Consider the following 13974-nt stretch of genomic DNA (forward strand, 5'->3'; position numbering starts at 1 on the left):
AACAAACAGCTGACTATCGAGCACTTCCTATGGACTCGTCCCTGCGCTGAGTTTTACTTCTACCATTTATGCATGCCTACTACCCACAGTTCCATATGCATGTGTACATACGATGTGATATAGAGTTATATTCTCACCTCAGTCTTACAGTGACCCTCTGATAGTAATGCCATTACTCTGTGCAGAGCAGAGATTAGGGCTCCAATGTTAAATTGGTTCCAGGTCCTGGTGGAGCCAGGGTTCACACACTAACACTTTCAGCGACGCCTATACTTCTGCCCAATCACTGCGATAACAGGATATGTTAGCCCAGGCGTGTTACCCAGAACGCAGGGAGCCGGGGGCTGCGGGGATTTCCCAGGGCAGCTCCAGTTTAAAATCGTCTCCCTCGGCCCGGCCAGTGTGGCTCAGTGGTTGAGTGTCCACCTATGAGCCAGGATCTCACAGTTCAACCAGTCAGGGCACATGCCCGGGCTGCAGGCTCAATCCTCAGTGGGGGGCGTGGCCGATCAATGATTCTCTCTCATCACTGATGTTTCTCTCTCCCTCTCTGAAGTCAATAAAAATATATTTAAAAATAATAAAAGTAAAAACTCTCCCTTGTACCCCTTACACGACAGGATTACTTCCCGATGCAGAAGGCCTAGACCACACCGACTGCTCAGCCACGGAGCGATGTGGCGAAGTTCTAGGTGCTTTTTAATTTTTAATTGTGGAAACCATATGCAACTTAAAATGTGACACTCGGACATAGGTGCTTTTTCTGTGTTAACCCTTTCTTCTTCACAACCACCCACATGGCAGGCGAGGCAACGGAGGCCCGGAAGCTCTGCCCTTGCCCAGGGTCATTTGACTGGGCAGTGGCCTACGCGCCCAGCAAGCCCGTTGGGAGGTGCTCGGCGTTTCTCACCAGGTCTCTTCTAGAAGGAGGATGACAGGGGAGGTCAGGCAGGCCGTGTGACGGCGGGGCTTTCCATCCCACACCCTGTGATCGGATAACTCAGCCATCTACTTACGCTGCCCCAGTTGCCCACTCTCCAGGTGGCGGAGGCCGGGCACTCCCTCAGGTAGCAGGGCTGCACGCTGGGGGGCTGCGTGCCCGGGCAGTTGGTGGCAGCTTGGTGGCCGTACTCATAGTTCTCCTTCCCGGTGTAAATCTCGCTGCAGGAGACCAGCCTTTGCTTGTAGCCCTTTCCGCAGGTCACCGAGCACTGAGGAGAGAGGGGTTGAGGGAGAGGCTGGGGCAGGGCCCAGGGCAGCCGCCACAGACCCCTGCCCTCCGCGGCGGGCATGCCGAGCCTGCAAACAGCGCTGCGAAGGCTCTCCGCAGCCGCCCCAGCCCGCAGGAGACCGGGACCTCCTGCATCTGTGCTCCCGCTGCCCCACCGGGTGCCTGGGTGCCTCAAGCACCCTCTGTGGGTTTCAAGGGGAGAGGGGTGTGGGGGTGCGGGGGGAGCTCCAGCTGTCATTGGTTCCACTTACAGCCTCCGCAGCCCACACCCTGGCTTTCCCAAACCGACAACGACCACATCAGAGAACTGAGCGAGTGGGGTGCAGAGAGAGCCCCAGCCGTCTGGGCTGAGTGTCCAACCTGAGCGCTTAGCCAACAGGGGACCCGGGGCAGGCTCCTCTTCTGCTCAGTGGGGTTTGCCTTTCCATCTGACCGCCACCAATTCCCTTCCCCCTTCTCTCTCCCTGGCTACACATATTGACCAAAATGTTGCCTTTCTGCTTCTCTGTCTGTCTGTCTGTCTCTCAAACATGCAGTCACTGAGCCCATCCGCCGTGATCAGCATGCAGTGAAGATGCCCAGAGGCACGGAAAAGGAGGAGAAACAAGTATCTTACTAGTGTCCCACTCCGTGATGGGACACCTAATTGGTTATTGATTTTATACGCGGTTCAACCTCCCCAGCGAAGTATTTCATGTATTATTTAACAATAAATCTGAATGACAATGAGTTTTGTTTTGAAGGTATTTTTAGTCAAAGTCATCACATAACTGGCCGTCCCTTGTGACGGTGCCACCTGAGTTCAGGCGGAGCATGAGGACTGAGACCACGGCTGTCCGAGGGGGGCCCTCCCGGGACAGTCCAGCCGTGGCCGGCGTGTGCTGCTTCTCTGGGCCGAGGGACCGAAGCGTCCTTAGCTCTTCCGCCCTCTGGAAGCCACAGCCTGCCCTCTCCTAACTGCCTGAGCCGTGCTCTCCGCCACGTGGCTTTCCTCCCGAAACTCCTCCCGGGAGAAAGCTGTCCTTGAAGGCCTGCCAGAGGCGGGAGGGAGCAGGCCCGCCGCAGGCACGCACGGCACCCTCCCGGGGCTCAGGGCTTGCCGCGCTGCCGACGTCTCTTCCTTCTTTGGCAGCCGCTGTTCAAATGCCGAAGACCCGGCTGACGCCAGGCCCGGGGAGTGTGAGGCCCGTCTGGGTGTTTCACGTGTGGGCAGATGGCGGAGGGCTGCCCTGGCCAAGCTGCGGGTTTAGCGTGTACCCGGCGCTGGCGTGCGGTGACCTCAGTCCGCGCGAATCTGAACAGGGCTGTGTGTCTGCCAAGGCAAGTCCTGAGGATCACCCACCCACAGAGCAGCCCGTGGCCATGGGTGGGGGCACAGTGGCTGACAGGCAGCTGCTGATGGAACTGAACCCAAATATGGTCAGGGTTTACTCGGAGGCCTCGGCTTCTCCTAAGAGGATCTGGAAGCACGCACCCTGCCTCTGGCTCCCGAATGCATTTCAGAGCAGAGCTCCGAGGTGGAGGAGGCTCACCCCTGGGGGTGGGGGTGGGGGCAAGTGCAGAGGTGGGGGAGGTCCTAAGGTCGATTCTCTCTGCTTTGGGGTCACCTGCTGGTCATGAATGTGGGTTGCTTTTCTAATTCGAAAATAACAGTGAAGTGAAACATTAAGAATGTGAGCTGGCTTCTGGCCTCAGTGATACCTTCCGGCCGACAGGGAAACCCAGCACTGGGAATCAATCCGCTTCCGGATCTGGCCCCGGCGCCCCAAATTCAGGAGGCTGCGCGCAGGGAGGAGCCCAGCAGCCATGGAGGGAATTCTGGCCCCATCCTTTGGCACACTTCCCGGCACAGGGCCCTGCCCTGTGGTCCTGTGAGGAGTCCTGTCTCCAGCCCTCTCAACTTTGCTTGTACATTTGCAGATTTTTCAATCTATGACACAGCTGAGAATTGGCAGATGTGTAGAAGACTTTTTTTTTTTTTTTTTAAATCTTCTCCCTATGTCATCCTTTAGGGCAGTGGTTCTCAACCTTTCTAATGCCGCAACCCTTTAATACAGTTCCTCATGTTGTGGTGACCCCCAACCATAAAATTATTTTCCTTGCTACTTCATAACTGTAATTTTGCTACTGTTAATGAATCGTAATGTAAATATCTGTGTTTTCCGATGGTGTTAGGCGACCCTGCTAGCGACCCACAGGTTGAGAACCGCTGCTGTAGAGCCTAAGACCATCAGAAAACACAGATATTTACATTACGGTTCATAACAGTAGCAAAATTACAGTTATGAAGTAGCAACGAAAATAATTTTATGGTTGGGGGTCACCACAACATGAGGAACTGTTATAAAGGGTCACGGCATTAGAAAGGTTGAGAACCACTGCTTTAGGGGTTAAGATTAGGTTTTAAAGCTATAGGAATAATGACTCCGGACTTAGAGACCAAATTCCTCTAGCAGAATAACAATACACCACAGACTGGCTGCGGTGACGGGGAGTGTCCCCTGCACAACAGGAGGCTTGGCAGCACCCCTGGCCACCACCAGATGCCAGGGGCATCCCACTCCCTCAGTGGGACAAGCAACAATGTCTCCAGATGTTGCCCAATGTCCCCGGGGAGGGAGGCAGAGTCGCTGGAGTAGAGAGGAGGATGGCGAGGCGGAGCTAGAAATTTCATAGGAACAATTCAACACACGCAGACCTGAAGAGCCCTGGGCAACAGTGGGCGCCTCTGCCAGGAGCTAGGTCCTTCCCCTTCACACCTCTAGATTCTTCTGGGCAAATCACAACTGGTTTGGATGTCACAGACCTTTCAGTGTTTGGAAATATCGTGAGGTTGGAAAGTAATAGAATCATGCTATTATTGCTGTTGTTGGATTAATGATAAAAAGTGTCCAGATAGGCACTGTCTGCCGGAAGAGATGGTGAAAAATAGACCCTTGAGATTCCTTGGGTATTATGGGAAATTATTTTGTTCCTGTGAGCAGAGTTGTTAAATGGGCAACCCCCATCTGGCCCATGAATGTGTTTGGTTTGCCCCACACAATGTTTCAAACAAGTAACTTGAGTCCTCATTTTAAAATTAGGAGACCTCAGATAAAACCCCAGGCTGTGTCCACTCCTGAAAGATCAGGTTTGGACCCACATTTCTGCACGGCCTCCGCGCGTGGGAGAGAGCCGTCCCATTACACACATGTGCTAGTGTGCCGCAGTCTCCGCCTCGCCCTGCCGCCTCCCGGGCACGAAGGCGTTTTCTTATACGTAACTCTCTTCCGCTCGGAGAGGCATCTTCTGAATGTGCAGCCTCGGTTCTGATGTCTCCCTAATCATACCAGCAGGGCATCGAAGTGAATCACAGAACCAAGAGTTGAGGGGAGCTCACCCCCTCATGTGCCCTCCCCAGCACGCACACGGGGGCCTGGCCCGGGAAGGCGGAGGGACTTGTCTGAGACCTGTGCTCAGGGGCATGCCTGCCCTCCCGCCCTGCTTCCCTCAGGCCACTGTGACCGCTGAGTCCCCAGACGCACCTCCGACCACTCTCCTGTGATCCAGACGTACTCGCAGGGCTGCACACTGCAGCTCTCACGGTCCGCAGGCCGCTTGCTGGGGTCGCAGTGCCCGCCGTGCACCTCGCCGCCTTTGTCCTCATCCACACACAGCACCCTGCGGTACCTGGCGCCTTCGCCGCAGGTCCTGGTGCACTGCCGAAGACAAGCAAAGAGGGCTGATGTGCGAGGGTGTGGAACAGTGATGTCCTGCTCTCATATATCTGATATGCTGCCTATTGTGTACAGAAGGAGATCTTCTTGCTGTAATTGCTCGTTTTCCTGGCTAGCACCCCTTTAAGACTGAGAGCCTGGGATGAGCAGGGGTTACCCGCAGCACTGCCCCGGCACAGCCCGCAGCAGCCGGTATGCAGCTGCCTGCATCAGGAATGGAAACGGGGTGATGAATTTCAGGTCTGCAAAGACCTAACGGTCTGTTTACTTAGAACACCTACCCCGCTCAAATATGGAATGCTTTTCAAACAATGGCCAAATGGTTTTCAAACTATTACTTAGTCACTTCCCTGTCTCAAGAGGTGACTGAATACTTCTTAAGTCAGGGAAGTCATTACCTGTCCACGTGGCCCATTTCATCTTAAACCAGGACTACATGCCTCTCTGCGGGTCCCAGCCTCTTGTCCTGGTGGCCGATGGCAGGCAGCAGGGAGGACAAGCTTCATTTCTCACCAGTGACCCCTCCAGGCCTCGAGGAGAGCTCTCCTGTGGCCCTACAACCCTTTCTTCTCCAGGTGACCGGCTCATCTGGCCATTCAGCAAATAGTCACCAGGTTCCTAATCAGAGCCAGGCCGAGAGTGGACAGGGTGGGGCGGCCCCTGCTCTCCCAGAGGAGCGCGTGTGTTTCGGTAGCAAAGCCAGGCGGGACCGGCTGAGGGAGCCGGGGAGTGAGTGCCAGGAGCTATGGTCTCCATTTTCAGATGAAGAAACAGGGACCTGGAAAGCCCGTCTGACTTGCTCCAGGTCACACATCTCTCTGTGCGGTAGGAGGGACAATCATGGTATTCCCAGGAGCCAAAGAAGGAAACAGCAGCTGGTATGTGTTGTCCTGGGATGACCTATCTCTATGCTGTCCATTTGAGTTTGGGAGCCAATTTCACTCAAAATTCTTTCCTGAGAAAAATGGACAGATACATGCAAAAAAATGAAACAAAACAAAAAACAAGAAAGAAAGACAGAAAGAAACTAGACCACTTTCTTACACCAGGTACAAGAATAAACTCCCAGTGGATTAAAAACTTAAAACTTAAGACTCCCAAACCATAAAACTCTTAGCAGAAAACATAGGCACTAAAATCTCTGACACTTCTCTTAGCAATATGTTTTCTGATATATCTCCTTGGGCAAGGGAAACAAAAGAAAAAATACACAAATGGGATTACAACAAAGAAAACCATCAACAAAAGGAAAAGACCAATTACTGATTGGGAGGAGATATTTGCCAATAACACAACTGATAAGAGGTTAATCTTCAAAATTTACAAAGAACTTAGACAAGTCAACACCAAGAAAACAAGCAATCAAATTAAAAATGGACACAGGACCTGAATAGACACTTCTTCAAAGAGGACATACAGATGATTACTAGACATATGAAAAGATGCTCAATGTCACTAATCATCACAGAAATGCAAATTAAAACCACAACGAGATATCAGCTCACACCTATCAGAGTGGCTACCATCAATAAATCCACAATCAACAACGGCTGGCAAGGATGTGGAGAAAAGGGAACCCTCGTGTACTGTTGGTGGGGATTTAGATTGGTGCAGCCACTGTAGAAAACAGTGTGGAGTTTCCTCAAAAAATAAAAAAAGGAACTGCCTTTTGACCCAGTGATCCCATTTCTGGAAATATATCCTAAGAATCCTGAAACTCCAATTCAAAAGAATATATCTACCCCTATGTTCACTGCAGTGTTATTTACAGTAGCCAAGATATGGAAGAAACCCCACTGCCCATCAGCAGACGAGTGGATAAAAACATGGTGGTACATGTATGCAATGGAATGTTCCTTGGCCATAAAAAGAATGAAACCTTACCACTTGAGACAGCATGAACAGACCTAGAGGGTATTATGCCCAGTGAAATGTCAGTAGAAAAAGACAAATACCATATGACTTCACTTATATGTGGGGTCTAAAGAACAAAATAAACAAACAAAATAGAAACAGATTCATAGATGCAGAGAACAGACTGATGGTTGCCAGATGGGAGGAGAGTTGGGGGACTGGCAAATAAGATGCAGCGAATAATAAGTACTAATTGGTACAACACAGTCATGGAAATAGAGAGTTCAGCATAGGGAATACAGCCAATAATATTGTAATAACAATGTGTGGTACCAGGTGGGTACTGAAATATTGAGGGGAACACTTTGTGAAGTATATGATGGTCTAACCAATATGCTGTACACCTGAAACTAATACAAAATAATATTGAATGTAAACTTTAATTGAAAAATACAATTTAAAATAAAGAAATTCTTTCCTGATATTATTATCATCATCATCATCATCATCATCATCATCCTCCTCCTTCTTCTTCTTCTTCCTCTCTCCCTCTCTCTCTCTCTCCCCTTCCCTCCCCCCCTCTCTCTCTGGTAAAATAAGGGTAACATAGCCATCTTAAAGTGTACAATTCAATGTCATTAAGCTATCCATAATGTTGTGCAATAATTACCCTATCTAGCCAAAACATTTTTATTGCCCCAAAAGGAAACCCTGAGCCTGTTAAGCAGTCACTCCTCCTCCCCTACTCTCCTCCCCTATGGCAACCACCAATCTGCTTTCTGGCTCTATGAGTTTGCCTATTCTGGGTATTTCATATAAATCCAATTATCCAGTATGTGTCCTTTGGTGACTGGCTTCTTTCATTTAGCAAAATGTTTTCAAGGCTATTCCATGTTAAGCATGTATCCTGTTTATGGCTGAATAATAGTCCAATGCAAATGTTGATGGATAAATAGGGGTAATTATTGCACAACATTGTGGGTAACTAAATGCTGTGGACATGCACGTAAGCCTGATTTCAATTCTTTTGGCTGCATTCCCAGGAGCAGAAATGCTGGGCCACATGTCTTCTGTGAGCTGCTTTGCTCTTCAAGATGCAGAAGGGATGCATGGCGTGTTCTGGTAGTCCCTTATCATTTGCAAACTTAACTCGAAATTTACTCCTGCTGCTTGGAAGAAAACTGCAATGTCTATAATGTGAAGTTATTTGTAATTTTTCTGGGGCACAAATATGAATCAAAATCACTATGAGATGAGCACAGAGGAGCAAATCACTCCCAACCAGTGCGGGGGCTGGTGGGCCCGGGGCTGGCTCCATCCTGGTTAAGTGGTTTGGGAGTTTTCTGTGTCCCTAGAGGGTGCTGGGAATGACTGCGAAGTAATAATGTTTTTGTTTCTTCATTTAAGAAATGCCAAATAAGTTAGGGAGCCACTGAATGTTACAAAACAAAACAAAGACGTGGTTAATCTGGGATGTGTAGGTATAGGCAGGAGAACTTAACTCCCCTCAGAAAAAGCAGTTCCCTAGAAATCAGGACTTGGTGGCTCAGAGGATGAGGCTGAGCAGCGGCCTGCCCCGGGGCGCCCGGGCCCCATGCCTTCCCTAATCCGCAGGGCTTTCCTTGTGTCAATGAGTAACAGCTTAGGGCAGCAGTGCAGAGAGTACTAAATCCTTCCTGCTCGTTCAGTGCTTCTCTCTTGGTTTTGAAGAATGTGTAACCACCATCAAAGCTCTTTTGCCAATGGCGGAAAGAGAGTTGGAAACCTTACCTTGTGTCGAGGTAAGAAATGCCCAGACCTGTAGAGGATATTAATGCGTTTCTTTGAGCCAAACTGACAATTGCCAGGAAGCAAAATCTCAATGGATGGAGAAAATGCTCTGGAGAAGGGCAGTTTGCAGCTTATTTCATACATTAGAATCAAAGGGGGAGGCGTAAGGAGGGTTACATGAACCCACTGTGGTAGATAAGGGGGGTGGCAGCAAGCAAGGCGGGAAGTCTCTGGGATGGAGAAAAGGCAAAATGGAGAAACGCGTGCTTCCTTTACGTGGGTGGGCACAGGATAGATCATAATTCAGTCCCCAGCACACGGAGATGGTGTGTGGGAAGAGGTAACAGTGAGGGCTCCTGGTCTCTGCTCTCGCAGGAACGAGGGTGAGCCCTGCGGGGTCTGGGAGAGGAGATTAGCTGACATTCCAAGGCCTGTTATCTTGGATGCAGAAAGACAAGAGCAGCTCAGTTAGCTAAAGAGTGACCTTTGTCAGGGAGGCCACAGGCCTGGGACGTGACTACCGGCCATGCCTCGCTTTTGGTTCGGAAGTGTTCTGTCAGACCACCCCGTGTGCTTACTGTAGGTCTCTGAGTTTGTGAGGCCGCCATGCGGGCCTCCCCTGAGCTGTCAGGTTTAGGGTGTGGCCCCCTTTTTGCCCACAATTGAGTGTAACTTTTAGAAAAATGAAGGTGAGTAAGTAAGTGAGATGTGCGTGCGCTGCAAGGAGTCTGCAGACGCTCTGGAGTCGCAGCAGCTTGTCTGCTGGTGCCTGGGCCCGAACCAGAGCCGAGGCGGGTGGTTGGAGCACCCCAGCCCCATGCTTTTGGATGATCAGCCTTGGGTAACATCACCCCCCCTCTGATTTTATGAACGCTTTTCTTTCTCCTAGAGAATGATCTAGAATGTCCTGAAAAACAGCTAGAAAGATCCGCTAGCCTCTTTTTAATTCCAAAAGCTTTCCTCAAATTTCATTGCAGCTTTTAGGATAACGTACGCCGAGTGCCTAAGTCATAGCGCCAGCCTCCTGGACTCGCAGCCTCGCTGACGCAGACAGCAGACAGCAGCTCCGGGCTGCCCCGAGCCTGCCCCTGCCTCGCAGGCCGCGTGCGCCTTTCAATGTGCCCAAGCAAACGGGGGGACAACTTTCCAAATCTGAGGGCAAGACCTAAAATAAATGTTTAAAGTTCGATTTTATTTAGCCAGGCAGGTTGGCCACAGGGGAAAGGTCTAAAAAGGGTGACACTTTGGGTAGAAACTGTCTTTCTTTAAAGATTGTAATCAAGCTGCTTTCCACTTGATGTCTCTATGGAGGATAGAATGGGTCGCCCACTTCCAGGGCCCAGCTATCCTTGTCAGACAGTGTGAGCACAGACCCCCACCAGACGGCATGGGCACCCCCCGCCCCGACCCTGGTCAGAAGGTGTGGGCCAGGACAAACCGACAGCTTAGCAGCACGCGCTCTGTGTGCTGCGTGGAGGCCTGTGTGCTAAGGAGCAGTGCTGACCATCAGTTTACCTAACATTCCTTTAAAGTAAAAAGAGAAAAAGCCGTCTTTAAATGACCAAGAGGTTCTCCTCTCAAAGCCAGGAATGTGGACTGTAGACACGTTTATCCCAATATAGTATATTTGCAAGGAAAAAGGCAGAGACAAGGCTGTGGAGACATTTCATAACTTTCAAGTCATTCGCACTCCCAGGCAATACTGTCAATGGGCCCAAATCCGTGCTGGGCGCGGAGATGCAGCCCTGACCCCCCCTCCCCCACTGTCTTGGTCATGACACAGGCGGCTGCTCCCAGCTGGGGTCTCTGTCAGGACAACAGGCAAACTGGTGGCCCTGGGATTCACGTTTCGGGCACCTCATGTGGCTGTGTGAGCAGATGTGGGCTCACAACAGACTGACCGCAGCCGAGGACAGGGCGGGCTCCCACAGCTGGAGGGGTGCTGGGGGACGGCAGGCGGGGAGCAGGAGGTGGTGAGCGGCGGCCAGGGGAAGCTGGCCCTGGCTCAGGGGGGCTCTGCATGCCTGAGGCTGGGGATGAATGACATCAAGGGGAAGGGGGGCTGGGTGACTATAGCAGCTTGGGGTTGCAAGAGTCTTCGATCTGGGATAGGGACTCCCAAGGAGGGCAGAGGTCAGTCATGAGGGGCTCATCAACCTCCTACAAGGCTCTGGAGAAAACCCGAACCCTTGCCTGGGCTACAGGGCGCGTCATAACCCCGCCCCTCCTGCGCCCACCCTCATAGTGTCTGGTCCCCACCCCCTCTCCTGGGATGCTGCGCTTTTCGGTACAAAGGCCCTGCGCTCTGTCCTTCCTCTTCCTTTGACCTGGAATCACCTTCGCTTGCCCTTGGCCCCCTGACCACCCTAGAGACATAGGCCCGGCCTGTCATTCTCTGTCTCTCTCACGGCGCCTCGTTTCTTTCCGGCCACTGCACTTTTAACAATTTGCAATTTCGTGTAACGTGTTTGCTTGTTTTCTCTCTGTCAACTCCACCACGGCATTTCCATAATCTCTACTGCATCCCTAATGCCTAGTACTGGCGCTTTGCAGGAGCTTGATAAAGATTTGTTGAATGAATAATAAAGAGCTGGTATCCGGCCCTTGTACACACATGAAAACCTATTGGAAACTTGATGAAATCTTTGTAACCACTGACCAAGGACCTGCTGCTCATTTCTAACTTTTCTGTGCTAAGGCGATAGATGACTTGGGAATCACTCCACAGCTGATCTCAATCAAAGTTCTTAGAATCCAAGTCCCCGCCCTGGGCCAAACAGCTGTGGGATGGCAGCTTGCAAAGGCCACACATGCCCGAGCACAGCTTGTCCGTGGCAATATGACAGGGAAACAAAACAGCTGTTCTTACAGGAACACAGGAATTTGCTTGCCTGTTCTAAAAGACATTCCAAAGATTTAAAGAAGAAAGGCCATCGATGAGCAGGCATTGTTCTATAATTCCTTCCTTCCTTCCAACATCGTCTTGTCCCTCCATTCATTTTATTCATTCAACAGTGCCTTCAATGCTTGAGGTACTGTGCTAAATGCCCGGGGAAACTCGGGAGAAGTAAACTCTCTGACCCCAAATAGCTGATAACATAGATAAGGAAAACAGGGACAACACTTCAGAGCGCTAACTGCTAGAGCTGAGTGTTTTCAGGCTGCTGTGGGGAGGGCACAGTCATTAGTGGAGGGGTGATCAGCACAGGCTTCTGAGAGGAAGTGACCTCTGAGGCTTGAAGGACAACAAGGGTGACTGAAGCAAGGGAAGGCGCATGGCAGCCTGGCTGTGACCCAGAGTTACTAGGAAGGAAAGAGAGTTTTCCAGGCAAAGAAGAAAAAAGAAAGTTTGCAAGTCCTGGGAGGTTTATTCCTTAATGCTGAGAGATGCATAACCCACATGCTCACAGTTCAAATTTGATTGAAAGTCCTCTGAAAGCTATAAGAAAAAAATTTGTCAGGTTATAATACTATTACTAAGTAAATCCTTTGTGGTTGTAATTTTCAAAGGAATTGAAAAGTACTGTTTTCCTTTTTACAAATTCAAACAGCCTCCTGAGCATTATAAGTCTAAAATGGATTAAAGACTTAAACATAACACCTGAAATCAAAAAACTTCCAGGAGAAAACATAATGGGTCAGTTTCTTGGCAATAGTCTTGGCAATGATTTTTTAGATTGACACCAAAACCAAAGGCAACAAAAGCAAAACTAAATAAGTAGGACTATATTAAACTGAAAATGAGCAAAGGACCTGAATAGACATTTCTCAAAAGAAGACAAATGTCCAACAGACATATGAAAAGGTGGTCAACATCACTAATCATCAGGGACATGTAAATCAAAACCATGTCCCCCATCAAAATCAATACCACCTCACACCTGTTAGAATGGCTATCATCAACAAGACAAGAAATAACAAGTGTTGGCGGGGATGTGAAGAGAAGGGAACCCTCATGTGTGAATTGGTGTAGCCACTATGGAAATCAGTATGAAGGTTCCCCAACAAATTAAAAACAGAGCCATCATATGACCCAGCAATTCCACTTCTGGGTATTTACCCTAAGGAAATAAAATCACTAACTCAAAAAAATATATGCACCCCCATGTTCACTGCATTATTTATAATAGCTAAGAAGTCACCTAAGTGTCCATTAACAGATTAATGAATAAAGAAAATATTATATATATATATATATATATATATATATATATATATATATATGTGTGTGTGTGTGTGTGTGTGTGTGTGTGTACATACACACACAATGGAATATAATTCAGCCATGAAAAGGAAGAAAATCCTACCATCTATGACATGAATGAACCTTGAGGGCATTATAGTGATATAAATCAGACCGAGAAAGACAAACACTGTATGACCTCACTTATATGTGGAATCTTTAAAAAACAAACAAACATAAGTATAGAGAATAGATTGGTGACTGGCAGAGGTGGTGGGGTGGGGCGTTGGGGGGAAGTGGGTGAATGAGTGAAGCTGGTTGAAAGGTACAAACTTGAGCCCTGGCTGGGTAGCTCAGTTAGTTAGAGTGTCATCCTAAAATGCTGAGGCTGTGGGTTTGATCCCTGGTCAACCAATGAATGCATAAATAGGTGGAAAACAAATCAATGTTTCTCTCTCTCTCTTTAAAAATCAATTACAAAAAAAGGTAAATAAGTCCCAGGGATGTAATGTACAGCTTGGTAACCACAGTTAAAATATCCTATCACATATTTAAAATTTGCTAAGAGAGTCTTAAAACTTCGGATCACAATAAAAATAATTTATAAATATGTGAGGTGATATTAACTATAACATAGCTATTTTTAATAATAACTAAACTTACTGTGGTAATTATACTATAACATACACATATATCAAATCATGTTTTAACTGAAAATGAATACAATGTTATATGACAAATATATCTCAATAAAACTGGAAAAAGTGGCATTGTCACAGTACTGTAAAATGATAATAAAAAAGAATGCCGTAGAGTATCTCATAATGGTTTAAGAGGAAAAAAAACTTGGGGTCGAGTCTTGCTTCTTCCACTTGCTAGGTGTGTGGCACTTGGACAAATGACATTGGCTCTCCGAACCTCAGTTTTCTTGACTGCAAAATGGGATAGTAATAATAATACCCACTTTGTCTAGTGGTTGCAAAGATTAAGTGAGGTGATGAACATGAAGCACTTAGCCCAGTGCGGGGCACGATTTCTCCCTGTTCTAAAAACCATTCCTGGTGAGAAATTTCTGTCTTATTATCCTTATCTCTGAACCTTTTCCAGCATGCACTTTCCTTTTTAAAATTAAGTTTATTGGGGTAACATTGGTTGATAACATTATATAAATTTCAGGTATACACCTTATAACCTGGCCTCTGTAGACTGTATTATGTGCT

The 13974-nt window shown here is 48.5% G+C and overlaps 1 protein-coding gene across 2 annotated transcripts in view; it reads right to left on the minus strand.

The window, feature by feature from the left end:
* Nucleotides 1–13974, minus strand: part of ADAMTS9 (ADAM metallopeptidase with thrombospondin type 1 motif 9) — a 166014-nt gene that overhangs the window by 17406 nt on the left and 134634 nt on the right. For both annotated transcript variants that reach the window (XM_079795238.1, XM_079795237.1), the window contains 2 exons: nucleotides 4756–4929; nucleotides 1017–1211 (listed from right to left, as the gene is read on the minus strand). In XM_079795238.1, the coding sequence (XP_079651364.1) occupies nucleotides 1017–1211; nucleotides 4756–4929 (369 nt within the window). The remainder of the gene's footprint in view (nucleotides 1–1016; nucleotides 1212–4755; nucleotides 4930–13974) is intronic.

The sequence above is a fragment of the Cnephaeus nilssonii genome (assembly GCF_951640355.1).
Source record: "Cnephaeus nilssonii genome assembly, chromosome: 17".
Taxonomy (NCBI): domain Eukaryota; kingdom Metazoa; phylum Chordata; class Mammalia; order Chiroptera; family Vespertilionidae; genus Cnephaeus; species Cnephaeus nilssonii.